The sequence below is a fragment of the Suncus etruscus genome, chromosome 15 (assembly GCF_024139225.1).
Source record: "Suncus etruscus isolate mSunEtr1 chromosome 15, mSunEtr1.pri.cur, whole genome shotgun sequence".
Lineage (NCBI taxonomy): Eukaryota > Metazoa > Chordata > Mammalia > Eulipotyphla > Soricidae > Suncus > Suncus etruscus.
The window spans coordinates 52,904,495-52,931,475 of NC_064862.1; the positions used below are offsets into that span (position 1 = coordinate 52,904,495).

A 26,981-nucleotide genomic window follows, 5' to 3' on the forward strand; every position below is an offset into this window, starting at 1 on the left:
TTCACCAGGAGGGGCAGGAATGTTCTCCCTAAAATGTATCCTCGGCCCCTGAAATATGCCCAGTTGTAGGAAAGGGCCTTTTGCTTGGCCTAGTCTTGGTTTTGGAGCTAGAAGTTAAGTATTATTTACCCTGGGGTGAGGTGTCTCCAAGTACATGTTTCCAGGTTCCAGTTCTGTTTGGGGGTCATTACAGTCAAGCATGAGTACAGGGTCCCACTTGGTGCATAAGCCTTGTTTCCCATCCCTCAACTCAAGGGAGTTAGAGAGTTAGGAGGGGGCCCACACTTTGAGGTGTACCCCAGGCTGAAAGTCAAAGGGAGAATATGCAGGCAGGGGCCTACTTCCAGAATGGGGACATCCCCTCCCCATTATCATTGGTCTTAGGCCTTGGTTCAGGCTGATCAATTTAATTCCCTTTAGATCTATGAGGAAAAACACTTTTTTTTGTTTGCTTGCTTTTGGGCCATATCCAGTGGTGCTCACTGTACTTAGAAATCACTCCTGGCAGGCTTGCGGGTGCCATATGGGATGCCAGGTATCAAATCTGGGTCAGCTGCCTGCAAGGCAAACATCCTCCATGCTATACTATTGTTTTGGCTCCCCAAAATATCTTTTTATTTCTTTATACTCCATAGTGAAATTTTCCTTTTTTTTTTTCTTCTTCTTTTTCATTTTTGGGTCACATCTGGCTGTGCTCAGGGCTTACTTCTGGTTCTGTACTCAGGAATCACTCCTGGTGGATTCAGGGGACCATATGGGATTCTGGGGATCAAACCTGGGTTTGTCGTGTGCAAGGCAAGTGCTCTACCTGCTGTACTATTGCCCTTACCCAAAGTTTCCTTTTATTGTTTCTTAGTTTTGGAGTCACTCTTCAGTACTTGAAGAATAGTGCGGAGATGGGGTGGAGCCTGGAGCTAGTGCATTCAGCCCTCTGAGCTCACCCTGGGCCCCATGGTGACGTCTATAGGACGTGCAGAGACACACAGCACTAACGGCCAGAGGAGGGTGAGCAGGAAGATGTGGTGCCTGTTCCAGTCCACCAGCCCCTCCCAGCACCCCAGGCCTGCTCCCCTGGAGAGGCATCCTATAAATGTTGCTGCCAGGGCCCCTGATCAAAGGCATTGTTAGCTGTGCAGGGAAACTGGGAAGAGAGGTGCCTGTCAGTCCTCTCTCCCTCTCTGTGGCTTCAAAGGACTGACCCAGTTCCCACACCCTACAGGGAACACTCAGGACAAACATTCAACTGAGACCGGCTTGGCCACCCTCCTCTTTCAAAGCTTGGGGGCCAATCACAAAATGCCCCTAATCATTTCTATCCCTCTCTCAGCCACATTTTGATGAGACTTTATGGTTCTTTTCTTCACAAGCTGGAATTTCCTTCCTTGTCTCTTGACCCCAAACAGGGTTGGAGACAGGCTTGGGCTAACCTAATGTCACAAAAGCCACTTTGTGTCCATGCCAGGCAAGTCTCAAAAACCCTTCCATGCTCCCGCTCTCTTGCAAGGACTTTTTCTAAGCTCTGCAGCAATAACCTGGAGGAACCTTCTGAAATAGGCCAGATGTGGCCAATGACCCCTATCATTCCAGCAGGTATGCAGGTGACTCCCAGTTATTAGCCCACACTAAGCATACAGCTGTCCCCACAGAACTTGATCCCTGGCTAGGACTTAAGCCTCCCAACTCATCCAAAAGCTGCAAACCTGCAAGCAGGAGTTTGGTCCTCTTTTGTTTGACTCTCTGCTGAGTCCGGTTAGTGATGCAGCTTTTATAGTAGCAACAGAGCCATGATATGTCCTCCTCCTGCTGACCCCCAACACCAGGGAAGGAGACACCATCTTCCTTTGGCAGCTCATAAAACCAGACCATACTCAGGATTTGTTCACAGTCCTGGAGCCAGGGCCTGGTCTTCATTCTTCTCCTCTTAGTGCAAATGGCTGTATATGTGTGTGTGTGTGGGGGGGGGGGGGGCAGGAGGGAATGTTTCACAATCTCCAGGCCCACAGGCCTCATGGCCTCAGGCACCATCCCACCCATCCAAGGATCAGTTTTCACTACAAACACCAGCTTCAGTTTGACTCATTCATGTTCTTCACAAACAAGTTTGTATAGACCCAAAGCACCTGGAAGCAAAAGCTTACAATCTTACCCCTAAACACAGCACCTCCCTGTCCATTGGAGGCTAATGACCACACGGTGGATAGACAGACACGGACTGGGATGGACTTGGAATTAAGGGTGCTGTCCATGCTCTGGCTGCCCCCCCCCCCGGGCTGTTCCCCTGAGTGCACTCACCGACAGGGTAGGGGTGCCCTCATCCTCCACGGTGACTACCAGGTGGTAGAAACTCTGGCGCTCACGGTCGGGTGGGGCGGGGCGCGTGGTAATCTCCCCACTGACACGGTCCATGCGGAAGGTCATGTCATCGTTGCCCGCAGTGATGTAGTAGGACAAGACACTGTTGATGCCGATGTCACGGTCTGTGGCTCTCACCTGCACCACGGCGGTGCCCCCGCCCACGTTCTATGGAAACAGCAGGAAAGCAGATGTCCTGCATAAGGGCTGTGGCTTGGGGAGGCTTCAAGGATGACCCACCACTCTAGATCTTGGGAACCCTCTTAGGGGCCCACTGGCCCTCCAAGAGCTCTTCATCATGGATAGAACAACAGTCCTATGACAAATGCCATGGTGCATGATAAATGCCATGGTGCAGTGGGGTCCTTTTACAGAGATGAATACAGGGAAGGTTGGGTGTGAGTCCTACAGCCTGAGGGAGGAGGACAGGATGGACAGAGTGGGGACAAAAGTCCTCCTGAACCAAGTTCTGTAAAGAAAATAGTGGCCAGGTAGCTCAGTCCTAGTTGATCCCTCTGTGGGGATCTCCTCTGTGTTAGATCCCTTTTCTGCATGAACTACAGTGGCCCAGAACCACCCCCTACACCCTCCAATAGAAATGGCCTCCTCTCTTAACTTTATCAAGCCACTAAATTTGTTTTAGATGAATAAATCTTGAAAATCTCAATATTTTAGAGTAGGATCAGCCCGTAACATCCCAGGATATCTGATGGGAAAGTTCCATAGGAATTTCCCAAGCTCAGTGTACCTCAGTAATACAGACACCAACCTCAGCCTAGTCAACCCTCAGAGACTGACTTTAATAACACCAGGGAGAGAACAATCATTTCCAATTAACCATAGATGATCTAAGTGCTAATCGTCCAATTGCCTTGGTTTTGTAACAAACAATATGAGGTAGATTTGTTGGTGCCTGCAAGGGGGATAGTCTAGAGTAGTGGGTGGGAGATTGAGGTCACTAGTAAAGGAAAGATTAACATTGGTGTTGGGTGGGAAACAGGGGACACTGGTGCAAGGAAGGTCACACTGATGGTGGTATTGGTGTTTGAACTTTTAATACCTAAAACAAGAGAAAGAAAAAAAATACCTAAAACAACTATTATGAACAACTTGGTAAATCAAGGTGTTACAATAAAAATTAAAAAAAAAAAAAAAAAAAGAAGCCAGAGAGATAGCATGGAGGTAAGGCGTCTGCCTCTCATGCAGAAGGTCAGAGGTTCAAATCCCACATCTCATATGGTCCCCCAAGCCTGCCAGGAGCGATTTCTGAGCCTGGAGCCAGGAGTAACCCCTGAGCGCTGCTGGATGTGACCCAAAAACAAAAACAAAAACAAAAAAACAAAACAAAACAAAACAAAAAAATTAAAGTCCTCCTGAGACTCAGGACTGAAGGATGAATGTTCGTTATTGGAAAGTCTGCTTAACTGGGCAGATCCCAGCTACTCTAAGTATGATAGCCACTTTTGGTCCCCCTATTCCCTCTTTACCTCCCCTGGAGAAGTGGACACATTCTAAGCCCTGTGAAGGAACAGGGACATAATGAGACTCATCATGCTGCTATTCCCATTACCCCCTGGCCACTCTCACCTCGTTCACGCTGACGTTGTAGCCAAAAGGGCTCTCGATCACTGGGGGATTGTCATTGACATCCAGGACTGTCACCTGCAGGATATGGTCCTTCTTCCGTGGAGGGGTGCCCCGGTCGGATGCCACGACCTGCGGGATGGGGAAGGGTATAATGAAGAGGGAGAGTGGCCTCGTCTAGGAGGATTGGATGCTGGCAGGGGGGCCTGGAGGGCAGAGATGTGGAAGTGCTGGCTTGGGATCTCCCCAGCTTGTCCTCCCCTTGTATGGGCCTCTCCTTTGGGTCGGACTTAAAGTGCTGGATGCTCCCTTGACTGGATTCGGGCCATACTGGTCCCTCATTGGAACCCCTGCCCTGTGCCTGACCCAACCTCTGACAGGAGCTTCGAGGCTCGCCTCTGGCTGCACCTGGAAACAGATACTTCAGAGAATCTTCTAGGTGGTGAACAACTGCCTGAGACATGAGTCTATTCTGAGGGTGGCAGGGATGGGGTGCCAGGGGAGGGTTAATCTGCTAAACCCTAAAACTGTTCCATGAAGTATGGACTTGGCTGAAGCAACCCATAGGAAATGGTGCCAGTCACAGCCTTCAGCAATCTGGAGGCATTGTGATCTGGCACCCTCACCTCAGGAGAGGCCTATGAATGGCATGAGCAGAGAAACTAAGGTGCCGCCTGAGGAGTGACCTGACCTGAGGTAAGACTGCATTGGTGAAAGGATCAGGGCTCCCTCTGCTCCAATTTACAGTAGAGCCAGACATTTCCCTGCAGTCTTGTCGAGGTCACCTCAGCCCCTGCCCCTGAAGACCGTAGGGAGTGCCTGACCGCACCTTCAGGATGTAGTGGTCCAGTTCTTCCCTGTCTAGCGGCCTGGCCACATACACTTCCCCGATGGAGTCGTTGGTGGTGACAATCTCGAAAGCGCCATCGATGTTGCCGGAAGCCAGAGAGAAGACCACCTGGGGGGAGTAGTAGGTGGGGTGAAGGACCAGGAAATGAGAGGCAGAGAGATGAGAGATGAGGTGAAGTACAGAGTCTGTGAAGGGGCCTGGATGGGGGGGTCCCAGAATACACTGTGCGTCCCTGAGGGTGAGGAGTCTCCTTAGGCGGGGCAATCTGGGGTGGGGGCTCAGTCTGGGGGCAGGCATAGGGAATCTCACGGATCCCATGGACACTGTACACAGTCTGTCTGGGGGAACTCATCTCCAGTTTTGGGAGGTCAGAGACGGGGAACAGGCTGGCCCAACTTGGAGGCACCCAGGAAAACCACATGCTTCTAGCCCAACTCCATAGTAAGCACCCGTCTCCATTATGGTAGAAGAACACCCCCTCCCCCACCTTGCAAGACTCCATCATTCCTCCTTTTGCTCTGGGCTATGGGGGGCTTTCCTCTGCTGCACAGAGGACCCCAAGAAGCAGAAGATGGAGGGTGCTCTCTGGGGAGCTGGCAATGGGGGTTATGCATGAGAAAGTCAGGAAGCATGAGGGATGCAGACAATTTTTTTGTTTGTTTTTTTTGGGTCACACCCGGCAGTGCTCAGGGGTTACTCCTGGCTCTATGTTCAGAAATTGCTCCTGGCAGGCTCAGGGGACATATGGGATGCCGAGATTCGAACCACCGTCCTTCTGCATGCAAGGCAAACACCCTACCTCCATGCTATCTCTCTGGCCCCAACAGACAAACTTTTGACTTAGAGCCATACCTAGCGATGCTCAGGGGTTACTCCTGGCTCTACACTTAGGAATCATTCCTAGCAGTGCTCAGGGGATCTTATGGGATACCAGGGATCAAACCCAGATCATCTAGGCAAATGCCCTCCCTGCTGTGCTATTTCTCCAGCCCCAAGGAATGCAGATCCTTCCAGAATCTACGCTGCTGCCCACCGCTGTCCACAGTGTGCCCTGCTCTACTTCACCCCCTCCAAGGCTGAGGTGAAGCTGTGACCCCACACGACTGTGTTGCTTCCCTGAAGCTCCAGGCCTGGGGTCTGGACTTGGGCCTTGGGTCTGGCCAGTCTGACTCCATCCGCACCTGCCCGTTGCTGCCTGCATCAGGGTCCCGGGCCTTGACTGTGGCCACACGCTGGCCTACGGGGCAGTCCTCGGACACGCTGACCACCGAGTCAGATGTGAAGTCAAACCGGGGGCTGTTGTCATTCTCATCCAGGACAGTGATGTATACCTGGGGGGTGGGGAGAGATGAAGGCAGAAACAGGCACTCTTGTCCCTCCTGGACCCCAGACTCCAGACTTCCATGGGGTGAGACAGAGCAGGCTGGGCTGTCAACTTCCTGTACCCCAAATGCCTAACCCGCCTCAGCTCAGGACATTTTGCTCCCAAAGGGATACAGGGGAAGGGGAGAGGGTCCTGCAGGCGCAGGTGGGGGTCAGGAAGAATCAAGAGGTGAGAATCCGGCTCAAGAAGAAGCAGCTTCCACCCAGCCCAGCCTCCTGTCTGCAAGGGTGCTAGGAAGCCTGATTTTCACATGGTTTTCACTGGATGGTAGTTAATAAAGGAACAACAGGCTCATGGCAGTGAGATACAGTCTTAAACCACCTTGCCTGCAACTTTGGGTCAGAGGGAAGGATGCGGCTTTTTATTTTTTATTTTGTTTGTTTTGGGGAAACTCCTAGAGGAACTCAGGCTTCACTCATGGCTCTGTACTAGGAATTACTCCTGGTGGTGCTCGGGGGACCCTATAGAATGCCGAAGATTAAATCCTGGTCAGTCACATGCAAGGCATATGCCCACCCACTGTGCTATCACTCTAGCCCTAATGTCTCCATTCTTTTTATTTTCCTTCAAGATGTTTTTTCTGGGAGACTCCCAAACATTGCTCAGGGATTCCTGAGGACACTCGTTGTGATGCTCAGTACTGCTGTGTCCCTCATGTTTGATGCTACAGCCTAATTCTACTAAGTCTGGCCAAGCATCTGAGAACCATCAAGGCTCAACTTGACAATGCTCATGGGCCACAAGGCTCTACTCCCTGGCAGCTATTTCTTAGTCACACCAATGGGTGCTCAGGGAGCACTCCTAGTTCTGTGCCCAGGAGATCACTCCTGCTTTGGGACCTTGGAACTGGGGCCCCAATCCAGGCTTCTTGCATGTAAAGCATGTTTTATCCTTTGACTAATATCTCAGGCTCTGTCTTGTCTCTAATGTTGGGTGTGACAGCCTGATCCTTCACACACTCTGTCCTAGCCAGGGAAGGCAGTGGCTGCGTCTGAACTCAGTTTTCTGCTTTGCCATCTTCGGTCTAGAGCTCTGCACACAGCAGAAGCACCCTTCGGGATGACGACTCAACAGCTGATGCCAGTGGACTGTTCCAGATGTGGGTGTGGAAAGAGGGAACCAGAGCTGCTCTGTGGCTCCTTGCCAGGGTCCCTCCCTGTCTGTTCCTTACTCATCCCAGGGCCACCAGAATCTTAGAAGGGTGGTTAAGAGAAGTCAAAAGCTGTGGTTTAGGGGTTCCGGCCTGGTGGGGGATGAAATGGTGTCACCTTCAAAAGGCCTCCGCCCTCCTCTGCCTGCAGCATCTGGGGCCCATGGGGCTGATGGATCTGGGGCATTGGTCCTAGGAGCCTGAGAGAGGAAGTAAGGCAAGGAGGAATAGGGGCCACTGCTTCTTGGATGGGGGAGACAGGGCCCCCTCCCAGCACACACAGGAAGTGGCTGCCAGATTTGATGAGAGAACAACAGGGAGTGAGGTGGTGGGGCAGATGAAGGGATCCTCGTGATTGATACAAGGCCTGGGTAGGGGGCGGTCAGGGGCCTGGTGGGGAGCTGCAGAAGGTACCGTCTAGGTCTGACATGGGGTAAGGCTGCTAAGGAAGAGATAAAGGGATAAAGAGATAAGTAATGCATCTGGCCTCAGGGCTGGTGACAGGGATTCCAAGGGAGTGACTATGTGACTAGGTGCTGGGCGTCCCTGAGGTCCATGAAGGTTGCCTCACACCTGCCAGGCTAATTAGAGCTGAGTTGAGGAGTTCCCTCGGTGACCACTACAGCCTGACTGCTGCTAGTGTGTCCCAGTCCCCTGCCCCAAGCAGTGTTCCTGGCACAAAGTCCCCCTGTACTGACTATCACTAGGGTCAATGACTGCCTGTGTCCAGCCTGGGCACCAGGTACCCCATGTTCCATGCACTGTTCCACCACATACTCCTTACCCCAAACCCTAGGAGGCCAGTCTCCCCCAACACAGGGACCTATTTGATCACACCTTCCCTCCAGAGTGGCTCTCTAAAGGCCTTTCTGCCCCCCTCTCCTGTCCACTGAGCAAGGCATGGCTGAGGTATATCCAAAGAAGGGATCCTCTCTGGCAAGCAACCTGCCTGCATCACACATTTATGGTGGGTGTCTGTGTTCTATGGGGGATACCCAATCTGTGCTTGGGGGGGGGTCAAACCCAGGGCTCTCACATGTAACCCACCTTTTCCCCAACTATAGGGTCCTCTCTGGTCCCTCAGGGTAGGGAGGAGCCCAAAGGCTCAGCCTGGATAGTGAGCTGGACATGGGGGAAGGGGGCAGGTTGGAGGGCCTGGACTCAGGTGCTGGGAGCCAGCATGGGGAGGAGGTGCAGGGCTAACCCTGTCCACAGTAACTTACCTTCTGTAGCAGTGTCGCAGGTGGAGGCAGTGAGAGAGAGAGAGAGAAAGAGAGAAGACAAAGAAACAGATGATTAGGGGCTTGCCAGGCTCCCAACACACCCATCTTGAATGTTACTCCCTGTCCTGGACCATGGACATCCGCCCCACACTGTCCAGCCCATGGGAGGTGGTTGGTGAAGAGCCAGATCCTGGGGTCACACTCACCACGGTCGAGTCCACCTTGGGGCCCCCATCATCTGCCACCACTGTCAAGGTGTAGAAGTCCCCTTTCTCCCGGTCCACCAGGCCCTTGACTGTGATCACCCCCTGCAGGGAGGCACCCAATATGTGAGGAACAACACCTGTCCCAGATCCAAACCCCCGACAGCCCGAGCAAGGTACTCTTCCACTCCCGCCCAGCCCAGCCCTCCTACCCCTCAATTCACTCTCTTTGCTCCTTCTCCAGGAACTTCATTGAACCATCTTTTCTTTCACTCCTCCCACCAGGCCTGTACACTCTCTCATATGGACCAAATAGACTCCTGGACACCTTGGTGAAAAATTTTTGTTCTGTCTTTGCTTTGGGGCCCCATCTGGCAATGCTCAGGTCTCATTCCTGGCTCTGCACTCAAGAATCATTCCTGGTAGAGCTCATGGGACCATATGGGATGTCTGGGATCAAACATGGGTCGATGTGTGCAAGGCACTATTGGTGGCCTCTAGTACTGAATGTTTTTACATCTCTCCCTGTGGCTCAGCTTTGCAGCCTTGATTATTCCCACTTCAAATTCTAGCCTGAGAGCCTTCTATGGCATGGGGTTGGGGGGCTTCTGTTGTACATACCCCCATCCTGGGACAGTATCTGTAAATGGGTATCACTCACACCTTCCCAATCTTCAATGCAAAAAGAATTACACAGTAAAGCAAAGATGGTGCCGTGAGAAGCAAGCGGTAATGGAGAAAAAGCCACACTGATATATTGTTAAAAACCAGTGGTTGCACCAAGCACCTTTTTTGTTCTTGTTGTATTTTGTTTATTTGTTTCTTGAGGGGGGGGGCTTACCTGGTGATATTTTAAGAGTTTCTCCTGGCTCTTTGCTCAGGAATCACTCCTGGTGGTGGAAAAATGGACCATAGGGGATGCCAGGGATTCAACTCAGGTCACCTGCTTGTTTGGTAAATGCCCTTCCCACTATGCTATTTCTCTGGCCCCTCAACCAACCTCTGTGGGGACCAAATTCCTGCCAGCTAAGGAGAAATGCCCACAGTGGTGGGCAACACTTTCACTACTCATTAACAAAACAACCAGGATATCTGTACAGAGACCCAAAAGGCAATATACCACATGGACGCTTGTGTCCCAGACACTCAGTCATGACACAGGCACTAGGGAAGATGCTCCAAAAATGAGGGCTGGCTCCAAAGGCCAGTGTCTCCCTGGCCCAGCTCTGTCTCCTCACCGTGATGGAATCAATCTTGAAGAGGGCCTTGGCCTGGGAACTGGTGTAGGCATCGAAGCGGTAGGTGATCTGGTTGAGGTTGTCAATGGAGAATGCCTGGATGCGCACAATTTCAGTGCCAAGAGCCAGGTTCTCCATGATGGTGGCCTCATACGAGGCATTGGAGAACTGCACAGCCTCATCCAGCTCATTGAGTAGAGTGATGTAGACGCTGCAGAAACCCTGGTTGAAGGGCGGTGCCTGGTCGGTGGCCGACACATTCATCAGATAGCTGGTCTTGGTCTCGTAGTCCAGGTAGTCCACGGTGATGATGAGACCCGTGCTCTCATCAATCTCGAACTTGCCTTCAGCCCCCAACAGGATACGGTAGCTGACCAGGCCTCCATCCCCTGCAAGATGGCAGCCTCATACAGTCTCCCAGGGCCCAGCCTGGAGTGCCCTTCTAGGACACAGGTGGTCCTGGCAGGATGTTTGAGGGCAGGGGCAAGTTCTCTGCAGATAGCCAAGCCCAACTTGCTCGCTGACCAACCCCCCCTATGGGACTTGGCATGCAGGATGGAAATTTATGTTCCTGGGGCTCAAAATGCACCCCAAGTGTCCCCTCTTGACATTTGTGCCTAGGAGAATGGAGGGTGGTTGGTAATTACGAGAGCTTTGATTTGGCAAGTGTGGCCAGTGGCTGCCCCTCTGAGGTCACTACCTTAAGTCCCTCCAGACTAGGATCCTGCATAGGATCCCTTTTCCTGTTCTTCCCATTCCTCTGGCCCCAAACCTGTGTGCTGGTAAGAAACCCTTCAACCAGGTGCTAGGGTCTCCAAGACATAGTCCTCAGAGAACCCTCAGTGGCCCTATGAACTAGGTTCTGGCTTTAACGCAGGGCTCTCAAACTCTCGGCCCACGACCCTCCCTACAACCTTTTGTGGCCCTGCCCTAGAGGAATCTTTTTTGTTTTGTTTTATTTTATTTTAGTTGTTTGGGTCACACCCCCGAATGTTCAAGGCTTACTACTGACTTTGCACTCAAGGATCACCCCGACTTTGCCTCCTGCGGCCCCCAGGTAAATTGAGTTTGAGACCCCATTAGACTAATGGGTTCTGATTCCCCTAATTCAGTTGGTTCCTCGACTCCCTCCAGATACCTGACCCAAAAAAGACCCCCAAACTGTCACAGCTCTGCCCTGTGATCCGGAGCTGCTCCCCCTTTCCACCCCATCCTGCATGCTAGGAGAGGTGAGAAGTGGACAGTAGTGAACACCCCAGAAAGTGCTTCCTGCTGGAATTTCTTTGATCTGGACACAGAACCAGACGGCAAATCCCAGGGAACCATTTTTCCACATCTAGGCTCAATTGTGCAGTGCAGGGGGACTTTCAGGGGAGACTGTGCAGAAAGAGCAGACAGGGCCCAGAGTACCAGCAATACTCAAGACCTTCTGTGCCTCCAGCCCTGTCCAGTCAAGTTTAGATTCCGAGTCTGGGGCCCTCCTAGTCCCCCCTGGGGTTGGGCATGTGGTGGGAAGGCCCCAAGATGGTTCTGGACAGCCCCGAGACTCCCATCCCTCCTGCCTCACCCGTGTCCCGGTCAGTGGCCCGCACCACGATGACAGATGTGCCTATGCCTGCAGTCTCGCGCAACCCCAGGCGACTGTATTGTTGCTGTGTGAACACGGGCACCTCATCATTCACGTCTTCCACATATACGATCACCTGTGGGCAGGGGTGGGCAGAGCGAATGACTTTTCAAGAAAGCCTGGCATGATCAGCTGGGTCTTGGTGGCCCCTACTCCTTACACAGAATGTGGGCATCTGGTAGGTACTCCAACACTGCTCAAGGATGACAGATGGACTTCTCTTATTTATTTATTTATTTATTTATTTATTTATTTATTTATTTATTTATTTTAAAGGTTTTTGGTCCAGACCTTGCAGCACTCAGCGGTTATTCCTGGTTCTGTGCTCAGAAATCACTCCTGGCAAGCTTGGGGGAACATATGGGATACTGGGGATTGAACCTGGGTTGGCCCTCCCCGCTGTGCTATCACTCCAGCTCCAATTTTTTTTGTTTGGTTTTGTTTATTTTTGGGTCACACCCAGGGGTTATTTCTGACTCTGTGGCCACGTAGCAATCTGTCTTGTCAAGGAGAGAGAGAAAGAGAGAGAGATGAGAGAGAGAGAGAGAGAGAGAGAGAGAGATGGAGAAACAGACAGAGAGACAGAGACAGAGCAAGATAGAGAAAGAGAGAAACAGAGAGGAGAAAGGAGAGAAGAGAGGAAAGCATGTGAGAGCATTGTGGGGAGAGGAGAGGGGGGACAGAGGGGGAGAGGGAGAGAGGGAGGGGAACAGAGGGAAAGGGAAGAGTGGGAGGGGGAAAAAGGGGGGAGAGGGAGAGTGGGAGAAGGAGAGAGAGAGAGGAGAGAGAAGAGAGAAGAGAGAGGAGAGAGAGGAGAGAGAGAAGAGAGAGAGAAGAGAGAGAGAGAGAAAGAGAGAGAGAGAGAGAAACTGCCAGACTGAAATTTTTTATTGAGTACAGAGACCACCTCTGGCCAGGGGAGTAAGAACTGAAGGTCTATCCTGAGTCAGTCCCACCCAGGTTGGCTTGATACATGCTAAGTAGGAAAATATCTGTTTTGGGTGCAATCGAGTTGTAAACAAATAGATATCAAAGAAACCCAGGATGATCTTTATTTTGGGTGAAACCAAGTTGTAAGTTATAAACAAGCAAACACCCTCCCTCTGTGCTATCACTTTGCCCCCCCCCTTTCTCTTATTTTTAGCTCTGCTACTAAGGCCAGGGAGAACTGGTGAGTAAGGAGATGAATCATTGGGGCTGCTGAGTTTCTCAGCAATGAAATGAAAAGATCAGATTGAGAGCCGGAGCTGGTGCCACTGTGAAGGAGTTGGGGCACAGGACGAAAAGAGCCCCAGAAGAAAGTGCTTTACAGAGGTTTCAAGTGATGTAACAAGGGCTGGGGCCAGAACAAGTGTATAGCGAGTAGGGCATTTGTCTTGTATGTGGCCTATGCGGGTTCAATTCTTGGCATCCCATAGGGTTCCCTGAGCCTCTCAGGAGTGATTCCTGAGTGCAGAGCCAGGAGTGACTCCCTAAGCACAGTCCCCAAACAAACAAACAAACAAAATCAAATGATGTAACCTCACATTATATAACAGAACCTCACAGTATATAAAGGCATAGAGGAATAGCATCAGAGATCAGAGCAGCTGCCTAGTAGGCATCTGGTTACAAGCTCCAATTCCTGGGGTCTCACATCCCCAGCACAGTGGTGGGATCTCTGGAATTAGGCAATATCTAGTTGCTTTGCAGCCTAATTCGTGAAAGTGCCACAAAAAAGGGGGTGTGACGCTCTGTGAACACTGCAAGTAAAAACAGATATGTGACCATCGCAGCCAGGAAGTGGTGTGTGACCCACAACACTCTTATGCTCCCCCATGAGTGCCACAGCCAGAATCTTAGATGTCTCCTGTGCATGAATCACAGAGAACATGCCTGCAAGCAGCACCCCTGAAGAAGTGCGAACCTCAGGCAGAGGCAGGGCCTACTTCAAGACCTTAGGAGGCCCCCAGCAGGGGGTGTGCTGCCCCTGCAACTTTATCACCATCATCTTCAACAACAGGGCAGGGAAAGGGGAGGAGTCACATATAAACTGAAAGGTAAAAGAAATCTCTGCAGCTTTCCCAGGACTCACCCTTGACCAAAAGATACATTTTAAGGGGCCGGAGAGATAGCATAGCGGTGTTTGCCTTGCAAGCAGCCGACCCAGGACCTAAGGTGGTTGGTTTGAATCCCGGCATTCCATATGGTCCCCCTTGCCTGCCAGGAGCTATTTCTGAGCAGAAAGCCAGGAGTAACCCCTGAGCATCACCAGGTGTGGCCCAAAAACCAAAAAAAAAAAAAAAAAAAAAAATACATTTTAACTGTTGCAAACCTTATGACTTGTGGTCATCTAAATCTTGCAAAACTTAACTGAGCAAATGTCAAGTGTCAGTACTCCCTGAAATGGACCACCCTACTGTAAGCTATATAAAGGCTTGTTAAATCTGGTTGGGGCTCTCATCCTCTGGCTCCACGCTGGGAGCCCCAGCATATATATGCTGGCATAAAAACAAAAACAAAAACAAAAACCTTGCTTTTGCATGGTCTCTGCCTCTTGGAGTCATTACAGGGGTGCGTGTGGAATTCCCGACCTTATCAAAACATGCAAGTTTATGCATGAAGGAATGTTGCAAAGGGAAACAAAAATCTAGATTTATTTTGGAGGACAGGCAGGAAAAAGCAATGTGGGGAATATTGGTCTCAGACCTTGGAAAGACGCATCATTTCCTTGGGGGAAAATTTCTCTGTGGGGGTCCAGGTACCTCCTGACCTGGCTAAGGAAACCACACATTTTCAGCTCCTGCCCAGTGGCCGGCATCCCCTGGATGCTGCGGGAACTCGTCGATGCTATTTCGGGGGCCACTTTACTAGCATCTTTTCATCCTGACCCCACACCTCTTCCAGTTTTCCCTGGACAGGAAGCTAAATTGGTTTCCACAGATTCAGGCCCCAGGGTCCCCCTCCGGGAGACTTCCAGAATGCTGGGATCATGGGTATGTTTATCACTTCTCTCTCTTTTTTTTTTGGTTGGGGGGGGGGGGTCACACCCGGCAACACTCAGGGGTTATTTCTGGCTCCACGCTCAGAAACCGCTCCTGGCAGGCTTGGGGGACCATGTGGGATGCTGGGATTCAAACCACTGTCCTTCTGCATGCAAGGCAAACGCTTTACCTCCAGGCTATCTCTCCAGCCCATCTCTCTCTCTCTCTCTCTTCTTTTTAAGAGACCATAAAAGTCAAAGAAAACTATGGTTTATCTTGTTTTGTTTTGCCAGACACAGAAATGCTCAAGGGTAACTCCTGACTCTGCTCTCAGGAATCACTCCTGGCAGTGCACAGGGGACCATGTAGGATGCTGAAGATTAAATCTGGGTCTGCAAATACCCTCCTTGATGTGCTATAGCTCTGGCTCCCACAATGGTCTAAAGGCACTGATAGAGAAGTTGGTGGATCGTTCAGCCTCAAAACACAGGCAAGGGCTGGCCCAGACGTGAGTCTAGAAGGATAGCGTGGTGGAGAGAAGTCAGCGGCAGCCCCTGCTCCTCTCTCATCACAGGGGCCCAGAGGCTAGAGATTGCTCATGATTGATTTGCCCGGGCCTCAAGGCTAAGGAGTGGGGAGGACAGAGTGGGGTTCTTTGTTCTGGTTTTTTATTTAAAAAAAAATTTTTTTTTTTAGTGATACTCAGGGCTGACTTCTGGCTCTTACTCAGAGATCACTCCTGGAGGACTCAGGGACTCTATGTGGTTTTTTTTGTTTGTTTGTTTGTTTGTTTTTTGGGCCACACCCGGCATTGCTTAGGGGTTACTCCTGGCTGTCTGGTCAGAAATAGCTCCTGGCAGGCACGGGGGACCACATGGGACACCGGAATTTGAACCAACCACCTTTGGTCCTGGATCGGCTGCTTGCAAGGCAAACACCGCTGTGCTATCTCTCCAGGTCCAGGGACTCTATGTGGAGCTGGGGCTAAAACCTGGGTCAGCAAGAGCCCTCTCTGCTCCAGTCTCTCTGGTGACTCTGCCCTGGTTTACAGGAGAGTCTGAAGAAGAAGGCCCCTCTTCTCCAGTCAGCAGGGGACACCTTGGGCAGGGCAGAGTTCCCACAGGATTCCCTGCACCCAGGCAGCCAGGCTCTGGTGCAAGAGTGGGTACTGTGAGCCCTCACTGGACTTTGATGGGAATGAACATAGAGGAACAGAGGCACCTGCTGGTTTCAGTAGAGGCAGCCAGGCCTTCGTGACTGTGAGTGGATGAGGAGGCAGCAAGGTCTCAGCTCTCTTCCTCCTCTATAGAGCTACCATCTGCCCTGTCAGCACTTCTTCATCCAGACACCAGAACACAGAATGTGAAATAGGTCTACTCCTGCAGAGAGCATCTCATAGCCTACCTAAAGCAAGGGAGAGTGGTCAGGGCAGGGAGTGGATCAGGGCAGGGAAGTGGGGTCTGGACCAGGGAATGAGCCATTTGCCAGTCAGCTTTGGGGCACAGAAACTAGCCCCCCCCCCATAAACAGCAAGCTGTTTCCTTCCAAGTCTGCTTGTTCTAAACCGGGATTTAATGGGGCGGGCATCCTGCCCTCATGGCAGGAGTGGGCATGGAGCCTGGGCATGACCCATCTTCCAGGGTCCTGGGCTATATGCCAAGTTTCTGTTGTCGTTATTGGTTTCACCCTTGTTTTTAGCAGTGGAGAAGGAGGCAAAATAGTATGTGGTTTGCACCTGAGAGCCACAGATGAGCAGGAAACAGCTGAGTACAGAGCAGAGGCTGGGCCCCAGCACCACTAGGCTTCCTGGCCCAGGCCCACATTCTGTCTGGGTGGGGAAGGAGACATGTGTGTGTGTGTATGTGTGTGTGTGTGTGTTGTGTGCTTGCATGCATGCACGTACATGTGGAGTGTGGGAATGTGGATCTACGTGAGTGTGTGTATGGGTGCATGTGTGAGCACTGAAGCTCCATCTGGGCTAAACCTGCTCTCTGATGCTGGAACTGGGGTGTGAGGGATCTTTGCAGGCCATCTTGAAAATGGGTATAGCTCCAAAAACCTAAAAAGTAAAATCAAATCAAATAGGGCCCGGAGAGTTAGCACAGTGGCGTTTGCCTTGCAAGCAGCCGATCCAGGACCAAAGGTGGTTGGTTCGAATCCTGGTGTCCCATATGGTCCCCCCGTGCCTGCCAGGAGCTATTTCTGAGCACACAGCCATGAGTAACCCCTGAGCACTGCCGGGTGTGACCCAAAAACCAAAAAAAAAAAAAAAATTCATTGTAGTGGGCCTGGAGAGATAGCACAGCGGCGTTTGCCTTGCAAGCAGCCGATCCAGGACCAAGGGTGGTTGGTTTGAATCCCGGTGTCCCATATGGTCCCCCCGTGCCTGCCAGGAGCTATTTCTGAGCAGACAGCCAGGAGTCACCCCTGAGCACTGCCGGGTGTGGCCCAAAAACAAACAAAACAAACAAACAAACAAAAAAATCAAATCAAATAAAAACAGAAGACAGGGCATTTTGCCACAATTCTGCATCCAAGAGCTGCCTTGTGGACTCCTGTGGCCTCCATTGCAGTGAGACAGGCCCTGTATAGTTCCAACATGGCTCTTGAGAGCAGATGGGGTGAGGAAGGCCCATATAGTTGGAGTGGAGGGGAGGGAGGAGCTGCCAGATTAAGTGACTTTATCACTTAAATTAATCATTGATTTATCTGAAAATTTTGCTTTGAGACTACACCCAGTGATACTCAGAGAGTTGACTCCTGACTCTATGCTCTGGGATCACTCCTGGTAGGCTTGGAGACACATAGAAGATGCTTGGACTCAAACCTGGCCTTACCTGCTGTATGATCGCTCGGGCTCCTAATGGTCATTTTAAATCTCATCCATAGAAGTCAAAACAGGTAAGAGAAGGCTGGTGGCAGGGAGGGGGAGAGCAGAGCAGATAAAAGGAAGTTCTTGCCAGTTACCAGTCTCTGCCTTCTTACTTATGCCCATACAGACAGTAGGACAGCAGGGATATCCCCACATACCTGAGGAGATGGGGAGCCACTGGGGTCCAAACATGAAAGGCCCAGTGACAGGCAATAGTGCAGCAGCCCAGGAAAGAGACAAGGGCCAGATACCAGACTCAGAACATATACCATAAAGAGTGAGCACAACAGAGGGAGGACGCCATCAGAGCATGCTAGATGGAGAGAACCAGGGCCAGGACATGGGACCAGGAAACAAGGGACAGGATGAGTGATAGTATTTGGTCAAAGGAGCAGCCTGGCCATTGGGGAGAGACCTGGGCTCATCTTTGAGCCTGTATGATCAACTTGAACTTCATAAGCATCTAGATTTGAAGGGTAGTGGACCACACTGACAGCACTCAGGGGTTACTCCTGGCTCTGCACTCAAAAAGGGGTTCTTCCTGGCTCTGCACTCAAAAATCACTCCTGACAGGCTTGGGGGACCATATGGGATGTAGGGGATCAAACCTAGGTTGACTGTATGCAAGGCAAATACCCTCCCCGCTATATCTATCGCTCTGGTTCCATAAGCATCTGACTTTGTCTGCAAATCTTTCACGTTGTTCTCTAAAACCCATGAATTCGGGGACCCATGCACCCTGTGGTAACAAATTCAGGGACACTTTAAAAAGAAGGCATCTCTTCCCACCTCTCATACAGGCAACAGTGCTATAGTCCCCATTCCAGGCCTGGAGAAGGGCTTAGAGAAATAACCCATCGGAGATGCTGGTCTGAGCGAAGTCTGCACCATCACTATTCCCAGCAGCTCCCAAGCCTTGCATACCAGCTGCCCGCCCTGAAGCCACTCACCCTGACAGAGCTCCGCATGGGGCCCAGGTCATGGTTGTAGGCCTCCACCAACAGCACATGTGAGGAGTTTCGCTCCCGGTCCAGCGCCCGTGGCCCTCGCATTAGGAGCCCGCTGCTGACGTGGATCCGAAAGTTGTTGTCTTGGTTACCTGTGTGCAGGGGGACAGAGATGCAGGGGAGGCCTAGGAGTGAGAGGCAAGAGCCCCAAAAAGCCAATTCTCTCCAGAACTCAGGCCCACAATGCCATGAGTTCCACCTCAATGCACTGGGGTTTGAAGGAAGAGACAGGAGTCCCCCAGGTCCTTCTGAGGTGCCCTGAGATGCCCCAGCTGGACACCTCATGTTCCTGAGGGACCTGGGCCTGCCTGGAGGAAGCCAGAGCAAATTTTTGGTGGATGGTGTGTGAACCTAAGCTTTCACTGACATCTTAGAGCTGGTTCCCCAACTATGGGAAAGGCCCCTAGTTTTCTTTTGTGGGGGGGGCCCCTTCCTGTACTCTCTCCATGTGACCTAGGAAGGGAGTGGATCCTGCCGACTCCAAACAGGCCAGCCAGTCTCACCTCTGACAGGGCTGGTTCTTGTGGGACCAGCTGACTGTGTGTCCAAGATCACAATGATGGGCTCAGATGGACCCAAGGAGACCTAATCTCTGGGACATTGGCTGAGGCAGCTGCTGAAATGGCCAAAGTCCCAGGGACAGGGTGACCACTTTGGGAAGCTTTTGGGGCCAGGGTGAACTGGGGCAGCAGAGCAAAGTAACAAGCCACGTTGACCCCCAAGGAGATGCACCAGGCCTGGTGCTAATGGTGAATGTCTGGCTACCTGGAGAAGTTCAGCCTGGTCTCAGTGCTGGCGGCCACTCACCCTGAAGGATGCGGTACCACACACGTCCAAACTCGCCCTCGTCCGCGTCTGTGGCTTTCAGCTAAGGGAGGAGACACAGCGTCACCTATGGAGCTGGGCACACAGGCAGCGAATTTTCTGAGTTCCCTTAGCCTCACCATTGTGAGTTGGGCTGTGAAAGAAGAGAGGAGCACCCCTACTCTTCACAGGCCCCAAGACAACATGTGATTGTTGATGGCACCACCTGACTCTGACCAGTTGCCCACCAGCTCTGCTCCTGGTGGGGTTGCCCTCTTGTTCTTGAAGAAGCCACAGATGCCAGAGTGAAACACTCTGGATAGGACCCCCCCATCCTTAGCCACATTGATTCTCCCAGTTCCTCCATAAAGCCTCTGAGACTATCTGCTGTATACTTCACTTTATGGAATCACACACCTAGGGGCTCTGTGTTCTGTCTGCTCATGCCCCAGCTCTGCTTTTGACTCCATTCAAGTCACCCTGTCTGCCTGGCACTGCCTTGGGCCTTGGATGGTCTTGGGGCAACTGGGGTGGCTGCAGTCCCTGACACAGGCCCAGGCTCAGCCCAACACAAGGAGCCTGGCCACAAGTCACTGGCAGTCCCAGCAGCCCCCCAACAAGCCTTGTGGAGCCCAGATAAGGACACCTGCCACCCTCCCATCCCTGTGTTGTGCCCAGAGTGAGCAGAGGATTCCCCACAAGGGGGGGATGCTGCAGGAAGGGGCAGGAAGGGATGGCCAGACTCTCAGCCCCCCTGCCCCAGACTTTGTTCCCCGAATCTGTCCCAGACTCTGCCCTATATGCTCTTTGCTCACTCAAGCCTGCCCTGTGCAAGGGCTGAAACTGTATGCATTTTCAGGGTCCCAAAATCCAACGGGGAATGGGGCTGAGTATCATCCACATCACAAACATGGATACAAATTTCCAACACCCGCCTTGCTAGTGTGAGTTCTGGTTCCCTCTCAGACCCTGGTCAGGAGTTTGGGGTGTCCAGCACCCAGCCAGGTGGGTGCAGCACTGGCATCAGACCTTGGCAACAAGTACCAGACTGACAGAGCACAACCCAAGCCAGGGTGAGCACTGTCACGGAGAGTAGCACCTGCCCCATCACTGACAAGGTCATGGGTTTTCTGTGATCACTGGGGCCACAGGTGCTTCTGTTGAACCAAGAGGCCAGGATGGGGATGGCAGGCGCAGGCCTGTGGGGGCTAGAGCCTGCTGCAATTTAAGGTGAGCAGGCTGAAGAGGGGCTGGAAACATTGTGGACGTGGAACCCCAGAGTCAGTGTGGCCCTGACCGGGGCTGGCTCTGGACCAATTCACAGCATCTGTGGTTCAAGACTCGGCAATGGGTGGGGTCATCTGCCAGGACCCTCTCAAAGTCATGCACTAGCTGCCTCTCAGGAGTGGAGGCCAGTTCTGATCCAGCCTGTGCAGTTGAAAGCGGAAAAGGTTCCCTCCAGACCATAAAATGCTCAGCCCACAGCACACAAGGACCAGGTCCATCTGCCTCTGTCCACTTGGGGTAGGAGGAGAAAGAGAAGCTGAGGGTCCTCTCCCTGATCCCTGCATCTTGACAACTTCCACTGGTTGTTGAGTCCTTACTTGCGACCCTGGGTGTAGAGGGGCTTCGGTTCCAAGGAAGCATCCCAGGGGCTCCAGGCCTTACCCAAAGACAGGACAGTTCCCCTTATCCCCAGAATGATTCTAGGACCTCAAGTTACCACCCCCTATACATACAGCCTCTGCCCTCTAGTACTTTGCAGCCTAGAAAATGTCAAAGCACTTGCACCATGGCCTGAGACTCAGAATCTCAAACTATTCCTAGTTCTAGTGGGGGGTAAAGATTCTGAGCAAACCCCACCCCCCCCAGCCCAGCCACCACCCAGCAGGGATGTGGGTATGTCTCTCTGAGACACTAAGAGTGGGTAGCTGGGAGGGGAATGGAAAACTAGAGGCAGCAAGGGACACTCCAAATATATCCCCCCACCACATAGACTGTGAGGGACTCAGCAGAGCCTGGGATGATCAGAGAAACAGTTGCCCACTATCCCCCAGCTTTGAGGACAGCTCTTCAAGTCTGCAGGAGCAGAGGAGACCCAGGGAAGAGAACCACTGATGACAGCCTTTATGGGAACTTTTCTGGCACTTCCTGGCTGGGGCAGGAAGTGCGCAGTGCCCTGCCCTCTGCTCTTCCTCCCATTGGCTTGCTCCCCACAGGCCCGGAGCCTGTCCCTGTGAACAGGCCCAGAGTTGCTGCTTTGTGGCCACTTCCAAGTTTCTTTCAAGTAGCTGAGGGGGTGATTCATCCCAGGGATCTGGCCCAGGCCAGCAAAGGGCCTGTGGGGCACAGTGGGCGTCAGGGCGGAGCCTTGGAGCTGTCACTTAGGTGCCCGGTGCCAAAGAGCCCTTTCTTCTCTTCCCACTTCCGGGACCAGCAGGCACTGCCCCTCCCCCCCAAATCCTTCTGCATGGCCTGGGCTGACTCCTGCTGGCTCTATGGTGTAATTTTGGGGTATGGGAGAGGCCAATTCTAGGTTCCTTCTCTCATGTGGGAGGGACCCTCTCCTGCATTTGTTTCACCTGCTGTTCCAGCTCCCCAAGTCCCTACTCAGACCTGCCTGCACAATGCTGTGGCCCTCAGGGATGTCCTCGGGGACACTGGCCTCGTAGCTGCTCTGCAGGAAGATGGGCCGGTTGTCGTTGACATCCAGGACGGTGACAAACACGGTGGCAGTGCCTGTGCGCCGCTTGCCCACGGGGCCATTGTCTGTGCAGGTGGAGAGGGGACAGGGTCATTATGGGCTCAGTAGACACCCTGGGCACAGGCACGTGTCAGGGCCCAGTCAGAGACATGCCCTATGTCCACCCAAGAACGGGGCTCGTTCCCCTCTCAGATGAGGAGTGACACTGTAGGGCACCAGGCAGTGTTCATTGTGAGGTTTTTTTTTTTTTTTTTTTTTTTTTTGCCATACCTGGTGGCACTCAGGCAGGTGGCAGGCTTGGGGGATCATATATGATGTCAGGGATTGGACCTGGGCCAGTGCATGCAAGACAAACTCCCTACTTGTGGTGCTATCCCCCGGCCCCTCATTGTGAGCTTTTTTAGTAGAATCTTTGTTTCATGCTAGAGGCAACCAAGGCACAAAGGCAGCTGGCATGCTCCTTCCCCCCAAAAGATGCAGTCCTATTCAATGCCTGGGTCCCCTGTAAATGGTGACTGGCTGGGGAAAGGGGGTCTTTGGAGATGGATCTGAGTTATGGGTCTGGAAAAGCTAGTGACAAAGGTCCCTGTAATAGCAAGGCAGTGGGGGAGGGGTCGGGCAATGGGGGAGAGAGAGAGAGAGAGAGAGAGAGAGAGAGAGAGAGAGAGAGAGAGAGAGAGAGATGCAGAGGGAGGCTGTGTGAGGTCAGAGCACAGAGCAGGATTGGATCTGGAGTCACAGTCCGAGTAGTACAAGAGAAGAAACCAGGACCCCTGGAGTAGGGCTGGGGTTGGGGGTACAGCAAGACTTATGTCTGGCCACCTGGTCTTCAGATAAAAGCATGTTCTCTGACCCAACCCTCATGTCTGATGTGCTATCTGCAGTCCCAAAAGAAGGACACAGGCCAGGTCGGGAGCTAGACAGTCCTGGGAATAGTCAGGGTGAGGAGCCGGGGTAGGGGGCTAAGCTTCTGCTCTCTCATGAGTAAACATGCCTGATCTGAAGTCAAGTCTTGCTATTTCCCAACACACATGAGTCACTGTCCTTCTGGGGCTCTGGAGAGGTGAGGATGTGTCTCTGGACTGCCTGCTGAGCGCATCCAATGAGGGCTAACCCTAAAGTTCCGGCAGGGTGGAGAAGGGCCCCCCTATAGCAGGGCACTGTGGGGCACTGCCCTGGAGGAGGAGGAGCTGTGTCAATACAGCCTTTCTAGGGAGGTGTCACCCAGGGAGGGCTATGGGCAGTTGAGGCTAGTTAGAATCAGGGCTGGCTCTGCCCTTCTCCTCTATCTAGTGGACCACGGAGTGGGTGGGGTAGGGGGAAGAGACGGGGTGTCATTTTCCTCCCCAGTTCTCACTGCAAACAGGACTTATGCAGGTAGGGATGCCCAGCCTCAGCAAACCAGAGATGGCCAGGACTGATGCCACAGCCACACCAACTGTCACCATGGCCCCTGACATGGATGCCAGGGGGGCAAGCACACAGCTCTAGAGGTCTCACCTGGATGCTGGTGGGCTGCCTGTTTTTCCCGTCTACCAGGAGGCTGAGTGGGTGGGCATGGGTGGGCATGAGTGGGAATGAGTGGGCGTGGCCTTGAAGGTTGAGTAGGGCACTTGTGGGTGAGGTCTCAAGGGCTGATTGGGCAGGAGTGTGGTGGGCGGGGCACACATGGGCACAGTTTGGGTGAACGGGTTGTGGGTGGGATGGGCCTCCACGAACCAATAGCCTCCAGGATGAGAGTGTAGGCAGCTGTGGTCTCCCGGTCCAGGTTCACCACTGTCCTCACCACAGCATCACGGTAGCCCACGCTGAACTTCCCATCCACGTTCCCACCTGTGGGCAAGAGAAGCAGCTTCAGCGAGGGGACAGGCTCTGGCCAGAGGAAGGCAGCGGTGCTTCAACTTTGCAGCACCAGGATGGTACCGCAGGATGGGGCGTACCGAAGAAGGGCTTGGCCGCGTGCAGTCCCCGAGAATAGGGTGCAGCAGGCGCGGCAGGCCTTGAACATCAAGGCCTCACGCCTGTCTACTCTGCCTCAGATGCCGGGCAGGGAGGACCCCTTGGCTTGACCTGCTATTGGCTCTTTCATATAGAAAACCAGGGTTCGGGCTGTGTGACTCCGAGTTCCTATCACTCCGTGTGGGCGCGAAGAACTGCACCATAAAGGTCTGACAGCTGGGCTGGTCCCAAAGAGGTGTTTGTGCCCCAAACCTCAGTGGAGGGCTTTGGGGGGCAACTGAGCGTTCGGGGTAGTGGTGGTGGTGGCTGCAGAGCTGTGTGTGGGCAGAACCAGGAAGGCAAGAACAAGAGCTGGAGACCAAGAATCCAGCCAGGCTTCCTGAGCTGGGAGCTTAGGTGGGGTGTGTGCCGTTTCCTCCAGGATTAGGGGGACCCAAGCTGGTGCTGAGACCCTCCCCACCAGCCAGCCAGCAGGCAGTGCAGAGCTCTGGACAGCAGAGGGCACCACTGCACCGGGTTTGGGGGTAGCTTGGCCTGTTGGCAGCGAGCAGCTCCTGGCAGGAATGGAAAATCCAAGACCAGGAGAGATTATGGGCAGGTCCGGGGACTCTCCTCTGTAGCGTTGGGGCACCCAGGGCACATCCTGGGGGATGCCAGACGCTTCCGAGTCCTCACGGGGACCAGGGCTGGGGTCAGCCTCCTGCCTCCCATTGTCTGGAGCTCATTGTCTGCTTCTTGGGGAAATCTTAGAGGAAATCTGGTTCCCAGGGAGCAGGGAAGGAACTAAGACAAAAGTAGCCTCACTGTGGGGGTGGGCAAAAAAGACTCTATTCTGGGGGTGGGGGAGACAGAATGAGGGTGCTGGGAGGTTAGCAGGGGAGGTGAGGGTGAGGAGGAGAGTTGGGGGCCCAGGATAGAGAGAAGGGGGAGAGGGAGGAAGAGAGAGAGAGAGAAGAGAGGGAGAAAGAGGAGGAGAGGGAGAGGGAAAGGGAGAGAGAGAGAGAGAGAGAGAGAGAGAGAGAGAGAGAGAGAGAGAGAGAGAGAGAGAGAGAGAGAGAGAGAGAGAGAGAGAGAGAGAGACTGTGGGGGGTCAGAAAAGCAGACAGGCGGTTAAAGGGCTAAGAGAAGATGGGACCTCCAGAAAAATAAAAATGGCCGAGGGAAGATATGAAGAAACCATCCCATCAGCTGTTCAGGTCCTCTCTGGTGTGCAGGCATGAGCGAGAACACATCTCAGCACTGTGACCAAAACTAGTGCTCATGGATCGAGACGCCTTTGCCAGGCTAATCCTATTTTTCTGACCGCAGTGTCCAGCGTCCGAGATGAGATCATCTTAAATTTCCAAGAGCTGGTGTCGCCACCTAAGCTGATACTGGAGTCCAGATATTACAATCTTCAACCCTCCATCTCTACCTGTGGAAAATACTGCTCCTGAATGAGGGGCTGAGGGTGGAAAGGTCACACATCTGTCACCCTCAGAGGGAGTAGAGAATGTATGTTGAGGAGGGTTGGAAGCTCCTCAAGAGGGTCACGGGCCCACCTCCCTTTCTCTGTCCCCACTGGAACTTGGGGCCCCAGCTGGGCACTATACCCAGCCCCTGCCAGGAGGGGGAGCACCTGTGATGAAGTAGCTGAGCTCGGCGTTCAGGCCTATGTCGTTGTCTGTGCAGTTCAGCCAGAGTACTCGGAAATCGCGGGGCACGTCCTCGGACACGGACACGTTGTACACAGCCGGGAAGAAGGTGGGAGTCTCATCATTCACGTCCAGAACTGTGGGCATAGGGGGCCAGGGGCAGGCCATGAGGCTTGGCTGACTCAGACCCACCAACTAGCTCCGGGTCCCACCATAGACCAACAGGAAAGCAAGTGTCCCCACAGGCCATACTGCTGGCCACCAGCCAGAACCACCAGCCTGTGGGGCAGAATGGAATAGTGGGTAGTGTCCTGAGGGCTTGCTGGGGTCAGGAGAGATGGCCTCAGAGCTCCTTCCATTCTGACTCATCGTAGTGACCATGCAGGGTGGACGCCATGATGATGATGATGTGACGTAGCCAATTCTCAGCTCCTCTCACCCCTAGAGCCACACAGGGCCCCTCAGGAGCTTTTCTGAAGTGTCACAGGAGAGGAGGAGGGAGAGGGCTTGAGGCCTCCCCTCCCCTCACTGTGATGGGGTCCTAAGGAAGGGAGCAGGATTTTGGGATCCTACCCCTTCAAAAGCAATCTAATAGGGTTAATGAAATATTTTATTTTTTTAAATTAATTTAGTTTTTTTGTTTTTTGGGCCACACCCACTGACGTTTAGGGGTTAGTCTTGGATATGCGCTCAGAAATTGCTCCTGGCTTGGGGGACCATATGAGACACTGGGATATGGAAACGCGGTCCATCCTCCGTCCTAGGCTAGCATGGGCAAGTCAGACGCCTTGCCATCTGTGCCATTATTCTGGCCCAAAATCTTTTATTTTCTTTGATGATGATGATGATGATGATGATTGGTTTGGGGCCACACTTAGCAGTGCTCAGGGGTTACTCCTGGCTTTGCACTCAGAAATTTCTCCTGGCAGGCTCAGGGGACCATATGGGAGGGGATGCCAAGGATTGAACTCACAAGGGCCAAGTGCAAGACAAATACCCTTCCCGCTGTGCTATTGCTCTGGTCCAGAGATCCTTGATTTTATCTTTGCACATCAGGCCCCAACTCCCGGAAGCCACCTTTGTGATGAAATGTCTCCTCACTCTCTTGGGTCACTTGGGAACCTCTCACGAGTAATGATGACTCATTGCCTGCTATGGCTCTGTGAACCCCAGAAGGAAACCACTGTGAATCTTCACTGAGATCTGAGTGTTCTCCCTAATCCTCACTGGCACAGAATGGGGTTCCCAGATGTACATCCAACCCGGGAACTCCTAAAGCAGAACAGAGAATGCCCAGTTCTCTCCCGTCTTTACCCAGTTGCCCTCACATGTCACAGTCTGAGGCAGGGATGGCGAACATGCGACTCTCGAGCTGCATGCGGCTCCCGGCCAAAATGAATGCGGCTCTTTGCCTCTTATCATTATTT

General features: G+C 52.7%; 2 protein-coding genes across 2 annotated transcripts in view; one reads left to right on the plus strand and one right to left on the minus strand.

Moving 5' to 3' along the window:
- Positions 1–26,981, plus strand: part of SPOCK2 (SPARC (osteonectin), cwcv and kazal like domains proteoglycan 2) — an 836,669-nt gene that overhangs the window by 244,219 nt on the left and 565,469 nt on the right. The window lies entirely within an intron of this gene.
- Positions 1–26,981, minus strand: part of CDH23 (cadherin related 23) — a 343,293-nt gene that overhangs the window by 61,077 nt on the left and 255,235 nt on the right. Inside the window, exons 26-38 of the mRNA XM_049789257.1 lie at positions 25,539–25,691; positions 23,681–23,794; positions 21,878–22,026; positions 19,261–19,321; positions 18,397–18,545; positions 11,552–11,687; positions 9,985–10,373; positions 8,750–8,851; positions 8,544–8,546; positions 5,968–6,117; positions 4,766–4,894; positions 3,940–4,068; positions 2,293–2,520 (exon numbers count right to left, since the gene is read on the minus strand). Of these exons, the coding sequence (XP_049645214.1) occupies positions 2,293–2,520; positions 3,940–4,068; positions 4,766–4,894; positions 5,968–6,117; positions 8,544–8,546; positions 8,750–8,851; positions 9,985–10,373; positions 11,552–11,687; positions 18,397–18,545; positions 19,261–19,321; positions 21,878–22,026; positions 23,681–23,794; positions 25,539–25,691 (1,892 nt within the window). The remainder of the gene's footprint in view (positions 1–2,292; positions 2,521–3,939; positions 4,069–4,765; positions 4,895–5,967; positions 6,118–8,543; positions 8,547–8,749; positions 8,852–9,984; positions 10,374–11,551; positions 11,688–18,396; positions 18,546–19,260; positions 19,322–21,877; positions 22,027–23,680; positions 23,795–25,538; positions 25,692–26,981) is intronic.